Here is a 13,815-nt window from a genome sequence, read left to right as displayed (position 1 = left end):
CCAGAGTAATAGAGCTGATTGCATTGAAGGTGCTGGGAGTCAGCACCTTCAGCTGGGAGTCAGCTGTTCCGCTTGGTTTGGCATTAGGAGACCTTTTACAGAACAATCCCATTTTGAAGAGACTCCCTCTATTTCCACCCTTCCCTGTTCTGCTTGCCACTGCCTCCTTCCATAGCTCTTGAACTTCTTGTCCCTGAGGTTAGGAGTGGAAGAAAACAGAATGAAGAGATTAAAAACAAAAAAACAAAAAACAGGGGTTGTGTGTGTTTGTTTTGTTTTGGTGGGGGGTGTGGGTGGGTATTGAGTTTACTGAGTGGCTTGGATATGCCAAGTATTTGCTCAAAATCTCACTGTGGTCTAGAAGGACTGGGTATGGGCCCCACCCTTCTCAGGCCAGGCACAAGTTATATGCGTTACTAGTGCATTGTTCTGTCCTGCCTCCAGGCCTTTTCCCTGGCTGTTCCCTCTGTCTGTTGCACCTCCCTTCCCCTCCAGGGCCTGCAAACACTTCTGGAAAGTCTCCTTTCCCTAGCACTTATCATGTTTTCCTGGAATTGGTTATTTAAATTATGGCTCTTAGACTGCAAGTCAGTGGAGAGTAAGTTCTGTTGCAATCGCAGAGCTGACCATGGGCACCATAAATACTGGATGTAGTGAAAGCTGGGATCAAATGGGAGGCAGGGCTACAAGGGGAGCCAGGAGGGCCCTCGTTGCGCAGGATATCACAAGGTCTCGTTTTTGTAAGGATTTGATTCCGGACACTTACAGGGATCCTCCAGTGAAGGCATAAAAGTGAGGGAAACGGGAAGCCTCCCCCTAATTCCTTCAAGCATTTCACACATTTGGTACCTGCAGGGGGGCTTCGCCTGTTTTGTTTTCTTCGGATGCATCCATCGGTAACTTCCCCGACTTTTCTCTCCCATCAGCTTGTGCAGGTTTTGTCTTTACGGTAACTCTCTGACGGGCTGCAATGGCTTCTTCAGATTTTAGTAATTTAAAGGGGGCATTTTTACATGAAACAAACACAAAACTTGGTTTTTGAAACATAAACTTGGTTTATTTGGGAATTTAAAATAAAGGTGATTTTTTTTTTTTTTCTATTGATGAATCCTTCGAAAGTCTTGCTTTTTGCAGAGGGTCGGCTTGGGACCCCGGTCGCTGGGGCAAGGTGCGCTCTCCCCTGCCCTCGGCAGCTCGTGGGAGACCCCGGCCGCCCCGCCGCCTGCTCGCGGTCAGCGGCACCCGAGCACGCGCTCATAGGCCGAGGTACGCGGCTCTTCGCCTGGCCCAGCCAACAGGGGGCGCGGCGGCGGGCCGGAAAGCCAGGGCCGGTATGGGCGAGGGCGCCAAACCACCGAGAGGAGAACACCTCCCATGTTCCTAGAGAGAACAAGTGGGCGCGGAGGGGCCTCGGGGGATAGCGTGGGCGGTGAAAAGCCCCGACCCGGAAGCGAAACAGAGAGAACTTCCGTTCTTTGTTCTGTCCCGGTGTGTGGATCTGTGACAGGGTCCGACACGGCCTGGCCCGTGTCCGGCTCCCCAGATCTCCCGTCCTTGCCCCCAGGGTGAGTCCGGCCGCCCCCGGGGCTCGCGGTGAGACGGAGACTGTGGTCGCCGGGGAAGGGGGTGGTGTCCGCGCCGCTGCGGCCCGCGGGGCCCCCAGGCCCGCCCGGAGCAGGGCGCCGGGACGCGCCGCTCCGTCCCCCGCAGCCGGTCCTGGACTCCGCTTCCCCCGGGGCTTCCTTCCTCCAAACGGGGCCCTGCCAGGACGGGAGGAAAGGGGCTCTGGTTCTGGTTTTGTGACTTTGCCCAGTTGGAGCACTTAAAAGTTCCAGTATGGCTGTAAACGGGTCCCTCTCTTTAGAACAGCTGATGACAGCGCCCCTAACTTGGTAATTCTCCCAGACGCTTTTATTTATTGTTGACGCGGTTGTTCGCGCCAGCGGCAGGGGAAGTCTATTTTTACTTAGACGGGTCTGAGGATCTGAGGAGTTCAACGAAGTATTCGCAGTTAGAACTTGGTCTGGAATGGGGCGAAGGAGCGGAGTGTGCAAACTCAGATCCCGGGAATAATCCTACGGGCGTTCAATAAATCGAGTCTCTTACGGGGAATGGTACAGCTGTGTGTGGCTCCCATTTTCAGTTGTGTTAGATCCCTGATTTGATCGGCTTTTGAAGTGGGATTGAACGCAGAAGGATGTTTACGTTCTGAATGGCATTTGTAGACTCCAGGGGAGGATAAGCAGGATGATGAACCTGAAATCTATGGAATGAGAGGAGCTAAAGGTATTTATCCCCAAGAAGAGAAGTTTGTAGAGAGTGGGCATCAGTGTGGTTTACAAGTGTTTGATCAACAGTTGCCTGGAAAGAAAAGATTCTATTCTTGAAGCTCCATAGGGTACTAGGCCTCTGTGAGGTGAAGGTCCACAGGGATAGATTTTCAGCTCTAGCCGAAGACCTCTGATGGCTGAGCTGTGCAGCCATGAAACAGACTCCCTGCTGAATTTGAGAGTTTCTTGCACGTTAGCTGTCAGAATATTGGGAACTTGAGAAGGTCTTTTCTTTCTTTTCTTTATTTCCTTTCTTTCGTGGGGTTTGAACTCACAACCCTGAGATCAAGAGTTGCATGCTTTACTGACTGAGCCAGCCAGGCAGCCATTTCTTACACTGGGTAGAAGGTTGACCTGGAGAAATTTCAGTTGCCTTTCACCTCTCTAGGAGTTCAACCCAAGTACCAGTTGTAGTCTTAATTATATTGATTAGTATATGTTCTCTCTCTGTCTTTTTTTTTTTTCTTCTTTGTCTGAGTAGAAATGAAGTTTATGAATATTTAAAAAAAATTTTTTTCCTTAATCACACAGCAGCATTGGCATCAACTAAAGTTAGAATTCCCAGGAACTTGAACAGAGGCTTCCAAATTCCCGGTAATTGCCACTCTAGCAACTAACTCCAAAGAAGGAAGGAAAGATTCCAGCAGGTAAAGCTTTTCATGACTCGTTCTCACTGCCAGGTCATCTTTCTCGGTCCCCAGGAGCAGCTTCAGGGAGAGGTGTTGGCAGCAGAGCAAGGAAGGGCCCTGCCTGGACCTGACGCTGTGGGGGCACAATGGAGATTTTTCTTCCCACGAGAAACACTGTGTACTGATCCAGACACTGGGGACTTGTTCTCAACAATATGCCTTTGAGTTCCAGCTTTGGTTAACCCAGCTGTGAGGAGGGAGGCTTACTTTTTTTCCTCTGGAGTCAGAGCCTCTGATTTTCCTTTAAAGAGAGTTTGGACTAAGAGCTGATTAGTTGGAGGGGTCTGCTTATAAACAGTCCTGGAAATTGTAAAGTTGGTTGATAGGAACAAAAGATGGCTGGCTCTGAGACAGAGTTGAAGGGACCCAGCGAGGAGAGCTCTGGTGGCAGTAGGGTGTGTCACCTTGATTGCCCTTGGGCCTGGCCCGTGCCTCATTCAGTGCCTTTCTCTGTGTAAAGACTTTGGTGGTGGGCATTCTGTACCTCCTTGGTGCCCAAAGACAAGAGTTCTGTGAGCTCTGAGTGACTCTCTGGGCCCCGCCCCTTTTTATGCCTTCTGTGAATGCAGCGGTCTATAATGAGGAAGCAGATACCGCTTACGTTCCTGTGCTTTTACTCCTTTCGGTAGGGCCTTGCAGTGTAGTACACTCAACAGTTGTTTGTTATACGAACAAATATGTAAAGAGGGAGGTAGATGAAATCCAGGTGTTTTTTTTTTTCTATTCTCTTGCCTAAGTGCAAGGAAGCTCTGGTAGCTGCTGCGCCTTTCCTGGGTCTGTTGGTTCTTGTCACAGCATTCAAGAGGGCAGTAGAAACTTCCACTTGAGATCCAAACCTCGGTCTAGATACTGATGTTTCATTTTATTCACTCGAGCCACAAAGAACAGATCTCTTTTGCTGGTCATAGCAACTGAGCAGTGGGACATCAGCAGGGAGTAATAAGTAAGCTTATGTTTCTTAACAAAGTATTGGTCCCTGCGTCAGGGATTTAGATTCTTCTCCAAGGAGATATATTAGGAGAAAGGGGAGATAGAAAGAAGGCTGGCTGCTGCCTTCTCGGTGATGGGGACCAGGCCTGCAGATCTGGTGTATACATACACCTGCTCTCTGTGATGACACTGCACGAGGACCACAGAAGGAGCCCCTGTCCCTCAGTGGCATCCTGCCTTTGGCTGAGACTGGAAGCAGACGACCATCTTAGGAGAGGAAGGATTTATCTTATTTAATTAATCTGAGCTGTTTGCCCTAGTTCTGGGCATCAGGTGTTCTTTCCCCAGGGTTTTTTAAAGGGGAGCCAGAAAACTCATGAAAAGTTTTTCCAATCTCTGCTATTTAGGTGCTGTTTCGTGGCCCCTTATCCTCAAAATTTGGTACAATAGCTAGAAGCCTAATAAAGTAAAATTTTTTTTTCCTAGTTCTACTGTCTGTGAGGGTTTTTTTTTAAAAATCTGCAAAGGGGTGCCTGGGTGGTTCAGTCAGTTAAGCATCCGATTTCTGCTCAGGTCATGATCTCATGGCTCCTAAGTTCGAGCCCTGCATCAGGCTCCGTGCTAACAGCTCAGAACCTGCTTTGGATTCTGTGTCTCCCTCTCTCTGCCCCTCCCCTGCTCGTGCTCCCTCTCCCTCTCCCTCCCCCTCCCCCTCCCTCTCTCCCTCCCCCTCTCTCCCCCTCTCCCCTCCTCCCTCCCTCTCTCTCTCTCTCCCTCTCTCTCCCTCCCTCTCTCTCGCTCTCTCTCTCCCCCTCTCCCCTCCTCCCTCTCTCTCTGTCTCTCCCTCTCTCTCTCCCTCCCTCTCTCCCTCCCTCCCTCTCTCCCTCCCTCCCTCTCTCCCTCCCTCCCTCTCTCTCTCCCCCCTCCCTCCCCCTCCCTCCCTCTCTCTCACTCTCTTCCCCTCTCCCCTCCTCCCTCCCTCTCCCTCCCTCCCTCCCTCCCTCCCTCTCTCTCCCCCTCTCCCCTCCTCCCTCCCTCCCTCCCTCTCTCTTGATAGATAGAAAGAAAGAAAGAAAGAAAGAAAAAGAATCTGTAAATGTTTAGCTTTACGCACTATCCTAAACATCCTTAAAAGTTGATACAACACATACACGTTTTGTAAATATATGTGTGCACACTTTTTCGTTTTCTTCTGTTTTTTATTTCAGTCGTTGCTTAGTGTTTCATTCTGTTAGTGTCATTATTTGACACCAGTATTCCACATCTTTTGTCGTTACAAATATCACTCAGTACATTGTGGGAGCCAGAGGTGGGATGTTGTCTAGGAATGGGGCCCTTTCTGTGGTGCCCGTGCAGGTTCATCACAGGGAGCAGGTGTATGTATTTACCAGGATCTGGAAGGCTGGTCCCAGTTTCTGTGTTTTTCTCTTGCTAGTCTTCCGGACTACCTGAAATACTAGCTCCCAGGAGGTTTTTTTTTTGTTGTTCATCTGTTTTGTTTTTTTTTTTAACCATTGCACCTTGAACTTTGCTTCTGCAGTGCTTCCGCATTCTCATTCAAAACCTTCTTCCTGCTGAGTCTGCAGATAGTAGACCAGAGACCCAGAGCTTCTGGCCCTACCGATGGAAACTCAGGCTGATTGCGTATCTCAGGAACCTCAGCCCCTGCTTGAGAGTGGTAAGCAACAGGGATTCATTTATTCTTGCATTCAGACATTCCCCATTGCATTCTCTTATTCACCAGGCGCTGGGCCAGCTACTGGAATCCACGTGTAGCGGAGACACAGTCCTTCCCTTTCGGCAGCTAATCATTTAGGTCAGTAGCTAATAGTCTGGAGGGAAAGCTGACTAAAGACGATAATGATGTACAACTTACCAGGTTTTATAGCTCGGGCATTTTTGAAGTGCTGTTGGTACCTCATGCGGAATTAAGAAAACCGTTATAATCACAGACTTCCAGGTGCTTGGTAGCTGCCAACTTCGTAGTCCTCGTTTGTGTACTTTAGGAGCTTGCACTTGAGGGGGCTCTTGGCTTTGTAGGTCACAGGCAAAAGGATAAAATGAGTAGAAGCCATTAAAGTATTTGTATTTTGCTTCCATCTACTGTGCCACTGACTTAGAGCCAATTACAGTCCTAAAGGGTATGCTTATCAGGAAGAAGCACGTAAGGAACTCTGTAGGTTATTGTACACAATCCAGTGTCTCTAGGGGTTTAGAGTCTCTAAGGGGCAAATATGTTAACTTAAGGATTAAAGAAGAGGCACCTGGCTAGCTCGGTCAGTTAAGCATCTGACTCTTAATCTCAGCTCAGGTCTTGATTTCAGGGTCGTGCAAGCTCCGTATTGGGCTCTGCACTGAGCGTGAAGCCTACTTATAAAAAAAAAAATAGAATTACAGAAGCAGATACGTGATCAAGCACAGAAACAGGAAACATGTAGTATTTAGATTTGATCTTGGGGATGAAGAGAAAGAATAATGGGCATTATCTGTTCAGTCAGGCTACTGGTTTCCTCTGGTCTAAGAGACCTTCATGCATGAGTTTGAGTTGAGAAATGCAGAGAGGGGTGGAAGGGACGTGAGCAGGAATGTCTACGTTTCTATCCAAGCTTGGGAGAAAGGACAAGAAGGTGCTGATCACTAATGGGAGGACTGGGCCTGCTTCCCTGAGAAGCAGCGACTGGACAGAAAGGAAGGGACCTGGGGCAGATGGAGAGCAGCATCAACAGGGCTTTGGACATCCCTCCTCTGGAGGAGGGATGCACACTGAATGTGCCTGTGTAAGCACCTTTCACAGCCACTGGGGAATGAAACTTAGATGTGTAAGAGGGAGTGGGCCCTAGATTGTTCCAGGACCCCGTGAGTTTACTGTGGGTTCGGAGGCCAGAGAGCAGATGACTTCACTCACGGACCCTTTTATTGTCTTTCAGCTCTTCCTTCCTCAAAAGTTCCTGCGTATTCTGACAAGGACAGCCTGGGGGATGAGATGTTGGCAGCTGCACTGCTAAAGGCCAAGTCCCAGGTGAGCTGTGGTTTCCTTTATCCTTCTTTTTTTCCTTACCATTTTGTGGAAACGTTTGTGCGGTGACATCCATTTGGTGCCCGAAACTGTGATTCGCTGTATCAGGGACATGGTCCTTTCCTGCTGAATAACGGACTCCTCTCTTCCTGCACCATAACCTCCTCCCCCACCTCGTAGATACGCATCATTCGGCCTCATCCCGTTACTTACTTACTTACTTACTTACTTACTTAATTTATTTATTTATTTGGTGCTGCCAGTCCCATCCCTCACCCTGAAATTGCATGCAAGACCGTGTTGTTTCAGGAGCTGGTGACATTTGAGGATGTAGCTGTGTACTTCATCCGAAAGGAGTGGAAGCGTTTGGAGCCTGCTCAGAGGGACCTCTATAGGGATGTGATGCTGGAGAATTATGGAAATGTGTTCTCGCTGGGTAAGGAGTTTGCTTTCTCAGTAAAAGTCCCGTGGCATTTTTCTGTTTCCTTGTTTGGTAGTAATAGTCGAATCACAAAATGATCAGCTAAGGATTGACTTAATCTTAGAAAGTTCTAACAACAATCATGATAGTAACTCCTGTTTGTGTAGTAAGTTGGAGTTTGTAAAGAGGTTTTGTATACATTCTCTCTACCTCTCAGTAACACAGTGATGGAGGCCGCTGGTAGTCTCCTCATGTTACAGGCGAGGAAAGAGAAGTCAGAGGTCTTCAGTGCTTTACATGTGCTTTATGTGTAGCTGGCAAGTAGCAGGACTTGAACCTAGTCTTTCGGCTCTATATCTGGTGCTTTTCTCCCTGTGATTCTTAATGTATATTTGAGAGCCTTTTCCAAAAGATTAGCCTGTTGGGATCCCTAAACGTGGAGGCCCTGCTCTGTGCCCAAGGGCACATCTGGAACTCTCCTTCTCTTCTCTGTTGTACTACCTTTGGGGATCTGTTGCTTTGTTCAGGGCCAAGTGCAGCAGCTCTGGTAGAGATCTCTGCTTGTTTCGGGGAACAGCTGGCTTCTTTAACCTTTAGTCTGTGGACTGAATTCCTTGTCTGTCATTCGCTTCCAGTGAGAACATTCTCTGGGCGGTGCCAGGGGGTCTCCCTGACTCCCGCTGGAGACCCCTGTACATTTCCTTTCAGGCCCCTGCAAGCCCTGGGTCTGGAATTGAGCTCTGGGACTGCTTGACATGACCTTATCCCATGTCTTCCCCCACGGCGGATTTCCATTTCTGGATTTTGACACAATCTTTGGGCTGCATTGAGAGGAAGAGTCGAAAGTCCTGGGTTTGAAGGGAGCTGAGAACAAGGAGGTCCTGAGAGGTGCCTATTCAGATGAGGGAGAAACAGCTGTTTCTGTCGCTGACGTTCATTGTCCTATCTTTACTTTTTAAAACATTGACAGAGTAAAAATGCTGACTATCTAAATCCTTCTCATTCATCCTCTGTCCCTGAAACTCCCTTTGAAAACCCCAAAGTAGTGAAAACTGAGAAGTCAAATGAGTCAAATCCTTACATCCTAGCACAGCCTCCTAGGCCTAGGGCCCAGAGATGGACTGAACTCTATCTTTTGCCTGTTCCCATGGGTTTGGCATGTGTGGCCTCCCCCTTGTCGCTTCTTCCTGCTCTGCTGCTGTTTCCCATCAGCCTTCTGTGCTTGCTTGCTTGTATTTGTTCTCCCCTATTTTCTGAAAGCCACCATCTCCCCACTTGTATTTGCAGTCTCTGACCTCTGTGGGGACTTTGTCACTTCATTGAACAGCATGTCCTTTCTCTTCTGTTTTTGGTTCCCTGCCTCTGCCTGGTCTGTCTTTCTCTCCTCCCATCTCCAGCCTTCTCCTTACTTCTAACTCTTTTTGCTTTGATTTTGCTTCCTGCCTTTCTCCTTCACTGTTTCCTCAAGGCAATTATCTTAGCATGCCTCGGCTGCCCCCAGCCTGGGCAGGTCTGCACGCAGGTAAGAGGCATGTGCTTTTAGCCCTATGAACATTCTTCTCGTAATTATCCTGCCCTCTGATTTTGATTCTTTCTTCCACAAGGGACAAGTGATGTTTGTATTTTGTATTGTGCCAGATGGTGAGACCAGAACTGAGCACGATCAAGAAATTTCTGAAGATACAGGATCACGTGGGGTGCTGTTGGGAAGATTCCAAAAGGATATTTCTCAGGGTCTTAAGTTTGAAGAAGCCTATGAACAAAAAGTCAGTCTAAAGAGGCAAATGGGGAACTCCTCTGGAGAAAGATTGAATAGGAAGATAGAAGATTTTGGTCAAGTGACAGTTGAGGAAAAGCTAAGCCCTGCAGGAGAGAGAAGTGAGAAGTATAATGATTTTGGGAACAGCTTCACTGTGAGTCCTAACCTCATTTCGCATCAGAGACTTCCTGTGGGAGACAGACCCCATAAGTGTGATGAATGTAGCAAGAGCTTTAATAGAACTTCAGACCTTATTCAACATCAGAGAATCCACACGGGGGAGAAACCCTACGAATGTAGTGAGTGTGGGAAGGCCTTCAGCCAGAGCTCACACCTTATTCAGCATCAGAGGATCCACACCGGAGAGAAACCTTACGAATGTAATGATTGTGGGAAGACCTTTAGTTGTAGCTCTGCCCTCATTCTGCATCGGAGGATCCATACCGGGGAGAAGCCCTATGAATGTAACGAATGTGGGAAAACCTTTAGCTGGAGCTCTACCCTCACTCATCATCAGAGAATCCACACTGGAGAGAAACCGTATGCTTGTAATGAATGCGGGAAGGCTTTTAGTAGGAGCTCCACCCTCATCCATCACCAGAGAATCCACACTGGAGAGAAGCCCTATGAATGTAACGAGTGTGGGAAGGCCTTCAGCCAGAGCTCACACCTCTATCAGCACCAGAGAATCCACACTGGAGAGAAGCCCTATGAATGTATGGAATGTGGAGGAAAGTTTACCTATAGTTCAGGCCTTATTCAGCATCAAAGAATCCACACAGGGGAGAATCCCTATGAATGTAGTGAGTGTGGGAAAGCCTTTAGGTATAGCTCAGCCCTTGTTCGCCATCAGAGAATTCACACTGGAGAGAAGCCTTTGAATGTGATGGGAATGAGCAAAAGTTCTCTCAGAGTTACTGCTGAATTAAATATCCAAGAGTCTACATGAAAGACAGCCACACACCTGTTTTCCTCACTTCCTCTGAGTCTAAAGAGCTCCTGCCTTACTATATGAGTATGAATAACTTAGAATGTATCCCTTCCGACTCAACCCTTTCACTTTAGAGAATGGGGCAAATTGGGCAAATCATCCTGGCACAGTGATGAAGCTACCTAGTCTGTTTCCCCAAGAATGACACCAGGTGGCGAGCGGCAGGTTAAGTGCTGTGAATAAGAGGGAGGCTCTGGGACTTATCACCTTCCATTCTGGAAGGGAGTTTGCACTAGACCATTTCTTTCACACCAGAGGAGCCTTTCTTTCCAAGGTGGGGAATGGAAGCACAGTAGGAATAAAATTCCAAGGATTCCTGTAGTCGGAGTCAGTATAGTCAGCACAGAAGGCAGTGGAAAGAATGTTCTGAGTCCTATTTGATAAGAAGGGGAAATGGAGGCTGTATTTCAAAGCCACTGTTCCTAATCCAGCTTTAAGTTTTGATAAGGAATGTGCTATTTTTTTGTTGTCTCATGACTTCATTAATTATGGAAAAACTTGGTGCTGAGGGATGTGTTATTTTATTGGGGGGGGGGAACCCCAAGAGGTTTTCTGTGATAACTATTTTGCAGGGCTCTTGGAGTAGCAAGCCCAGGTTTCCAAGAGCAGCAAGGCAGGCAGTTTTGTTGGAGAACTCCTTGTACTTCCCTCCTGTGATAGATATGGCTGCGAAATCCATCCGAATACCAGTAAGTCTAACGGAGAGGAGCAGAAGCGTTTGGCATTGGCCTGGTTTCCCTCCTGCTCTCTCCCTGTTCTCTCCCCACTCCTGTGTTGGAAAGTGATTTAATCCAAACCCCCAGTTACTAGGAATGCTTTTATGGAGCTCACTCAGCCAGCTTGCCCTGCCCTCTGTCCCCTGTGACCTATGACACCTGGCCCCAGCAGCCGGATCCCTCCTGACCCCACTTCTGACTTCAGCAGCCAAGTATGAATGCAAAGAAAAAGCAAAGCCCAGAGAAGGGAGTCTCTGGCCTGACTGGGCCGCGTTGCTGGGTTAGGATGGAGCTCCCGAGTTTCCCAGCTGAAGGGATGATCTTTGGTTCTGTCTTCCCAATCCTGCTCATCCTGTAGCATAAATGAAGTGCACTATTAAACAGAATAGTTTCTTAGAAGGAGAGAGTGAGTGTGTTTTTGTGCAGGAGCACAAATTTATTTCAGTTAAAATAGGAAACGGTGACTAGAACTGGAATCTTTAAAGGTGAATCTTTAAAATTTTTTACAGACAACTATTTTTCTTTCAGTCACAAACACATGACCTCTTTCTCTCAAGACTCCAGGTACTGCCACAGACTCCCATTTACACAGCTGCTCCCATCTCATACCCACACGTCGGATTTTGTGTGCCGTGTGCTCTTGACTTAAGACCAGCAACCAAAACTAGAAAGGTGTTACCGGGTGTGGGGCCCCTGACAAGTGTGTACATTGTTGGGTAGCAATGGGCATATGTAGACTTCTTGTTTGGGCGCTTGGTGGGAGGGTGTTCCGGTCACGAGAAGGAAGGTTGAGATGAAAGTCTTATGCAAAAGATGAGGAAGTGTCTGGAACTGGCCTCTAAAAAACTTGGGAGCATATATTGTGAACACCTGATATGTTTTTAATTTCTTAAAGCTATAATGAAACTCATTCTTTCGGCTCTTCTTTGACAGTCACCACGTACTTGCAGGTTGATTTTGTTCCTCAAAGTGTAGACCATGAACTATCCATATTAGAATCATTAGGCTGCTTATTAGTAATGTAGGTTTCCAAGCCCCCCAAGTCAGACCTATAAAATAATTTCTGAGGATGGAGCCTAAACATATACACACTGAAGAGGATGAACCAGTAATGGAAAAGAGAAAATTTCTGGGAAGAGATAAAGTTGAGCAAGATCTTGTAAAACATTGTATGTTTTAGAGAAGAGGTTCCAGGCAGGACGGTTTGGGGTGGGCCGAGCATGTTCACTTACGTGGAGAGTCCTGTTGCAGAGCTCTGGAAAAGACCCCTGAACAGGCAGAGCTGCTAGGTGATGAATGGTCCCTGCACATGATCGACCACTGCTCTGCCCACACGCTGAACTCCCCCGCCACGCAAAGACCTCATGATTCCCTCCTTCAGGGCATCTCAGACCTGGGACTGATCTGGACCACTGCGTGAAATTGGGTTTATTTTTTAAATATCTTTTTAAAAATTATTATTTTTTTAATGTTTGAGAGCAGGAGCAGGGAAAGTGGGAGACAATTTGAAACATGCTCCATGCTGTCAGCACAAAGCCCAGTGTGGGGCCTGAACCCACAAACCGTGAAATCATGACCTGAATCAAAGTCAGGTGCTCAACTGACTGAGCCACTCAGGTGTCCATATTTTTTAAGTATCTTTTTTTTTTTTTTTAATGTTCATTTTTGAGAGAGAGAGACAGAACGTGAACAGGGAAGGGGCACGGAGAGAGGGAGACAATCTGAAGCAGGCTCCAGGCTCTGAGCTGTCAGCAGAGCCTGATGTGGGGCTGGAACTCACGAACCGTGAGACCATAACCTGAGCTGAAGTCGGATGCTTAAAACCAACTGAGCCACCCAGACGCCCCTTTTTAAATATCTTTGAAGTTGCCATAACATTTTATTCATCTGATTCTCCTGATTATCCCTATTTCCCGTAATGATTCCTCTTTTCTCACTCCCTGAGTACTCAAAGGAATGTTTGGTCATCATGCCATTTTGTCTCTTCTACACCATTACCCTTGGAACCCACTTACTCCTGTGGTCTCAACTATTCCCTCTATGTGAATAAGTTTTAAGTTTGCACCTGTGATTCTAGTCCCTCCCAAGTTCCAGTCTTGGGTCTCCAGCAGACTGCAGGGCATTTATATTTGGACCTCTAATAGTTTCACGTTACAAGTTTCAAACCAGATACATCTTTCCCATAAACTGCCCCCTCTTAAGATTTCTGTAAACTCGGGGTTAGATCAGAGTTTTCTTTGGTTCTTCTCTTCCTACATCTGAATAGTATCAAGTCCTGGGCAGGTTCAGTAAGCATGGACTGGGGAAGGCTTCAGAATTGAGGTCGTGGGAGAGGTGGGATTTCCAAGTGATGGTAGTAATAGTAGCTGGCATATGGCATATACTCCGCCTGGCCCTTTTCCAGTGGTTTTCAGGTGATTAAGCCAGGTCATCGTCACAGCCTGTGTGTGAAGCAGATGTTCATAGTAACCCCATTGTACAGATGAGGAAACCAGTGAACTTGCCAGGGGAGGTAGGACAAGGAGACCCAAGAGTGGAAGACCCTGGGTTGCTCTACTTAGTGGGAAGCTGGACCACGTGTCCCGGACGGCTGTGTGGTGAGTGGGGAGGCGTGTGAAGAGGAAGCCTCCCTCACCCAAGTGATGGCCTTGTCTTGTCCCTTACGGTTCTACATCTCGGTCATAGTCGTCTTTGTTTCCATTGCTGCTAAACTCAGGGTTCAGGTCCTTATTACTCCTCCCCTGGAGTATATAGTCTCCTAAAGGGATTATTATCTTTATTTGCTTTCACTTTCGCTAAAACTACACCTATCTTGTCACTCGTTTATCAAAAAGTTTCAGTATCTTCTCCCTTCTTAGAGAACAAAATGCGAAATCCTTAGCCACATAGTCCAGGCTTTCCTTGAGCTGGTCTCTGCATATCTTCTCTTCACACATCTAAAAACCAGATTTGTGAAAAAGTGC

General features: G+C 47.5%; 1 protein-coding gene across 4 annotated transcripts in view; it reads left to right on the top strand.

Moving 5' to 3' along the window:
- The window catches only part of LOC125928552 (zinc finger protein 3), a 33,574-nt gene extending 21,812 nt beyond the window's left edge, over nt 1–11,762 (top strand). Inside the window, exons 1-6 of one of the 4 annotated variants that reach the window (XM_049639287.1) lie at nt 1,355–1,565; nt 2,865–2,977; nt 5,490–5,627; nt 6,877–6,968; nt 7,275–7,401; nt 9,025–11,762. In XM_049639287.1, coding sequence (XP_049495244.1) covers nt 5,573–5,627; nt 6,877–6,968; nt 7,275–7,401; nt 9,025–10,094 — 1,344 coding nt within the window. In that variant the 5' untranslated portion in view covers nt 1,355–1,565; nt 2,865–2,977; nt 5,490–5,572 and the 3' untranslated portion in view covers nt 10,095–11,762. Of the gene's footprint in view, nt 1–1,354; nt 1,566–2,861; nt 2,978–5,489; nt 5,628–6,876; nt 6,969–7,274; nt 7,402–9,024 lie in introns of those variants that run through there. The other 3 variants (XM_049639286.1, XM_049639288.1, XM_049639289.1) reach the window with 3 other exon arrangements.
- The last annotated feature ends 2,053 nt before the right edge of the window (nt 11,763–13,815 follow it).

The sequence above is a fragment of the Panthera uncia genome, chromosome E3, assembly GCF_023721935.1.
Source record: "Panthera uncia isolate 11264 chromosome E3, Puncia_PCG_1.0, whole genome shotgun sequence".
NCBI lineage: Eukaryota > Metazoa > Chordata > Mammalia > Carnivora > Felidae > Panthera > Panthera uncia.
Note: the sequence above shows the minus strand (reverse complement) of the source record. Positions and strands in the feature narration are given on the sequence as shown.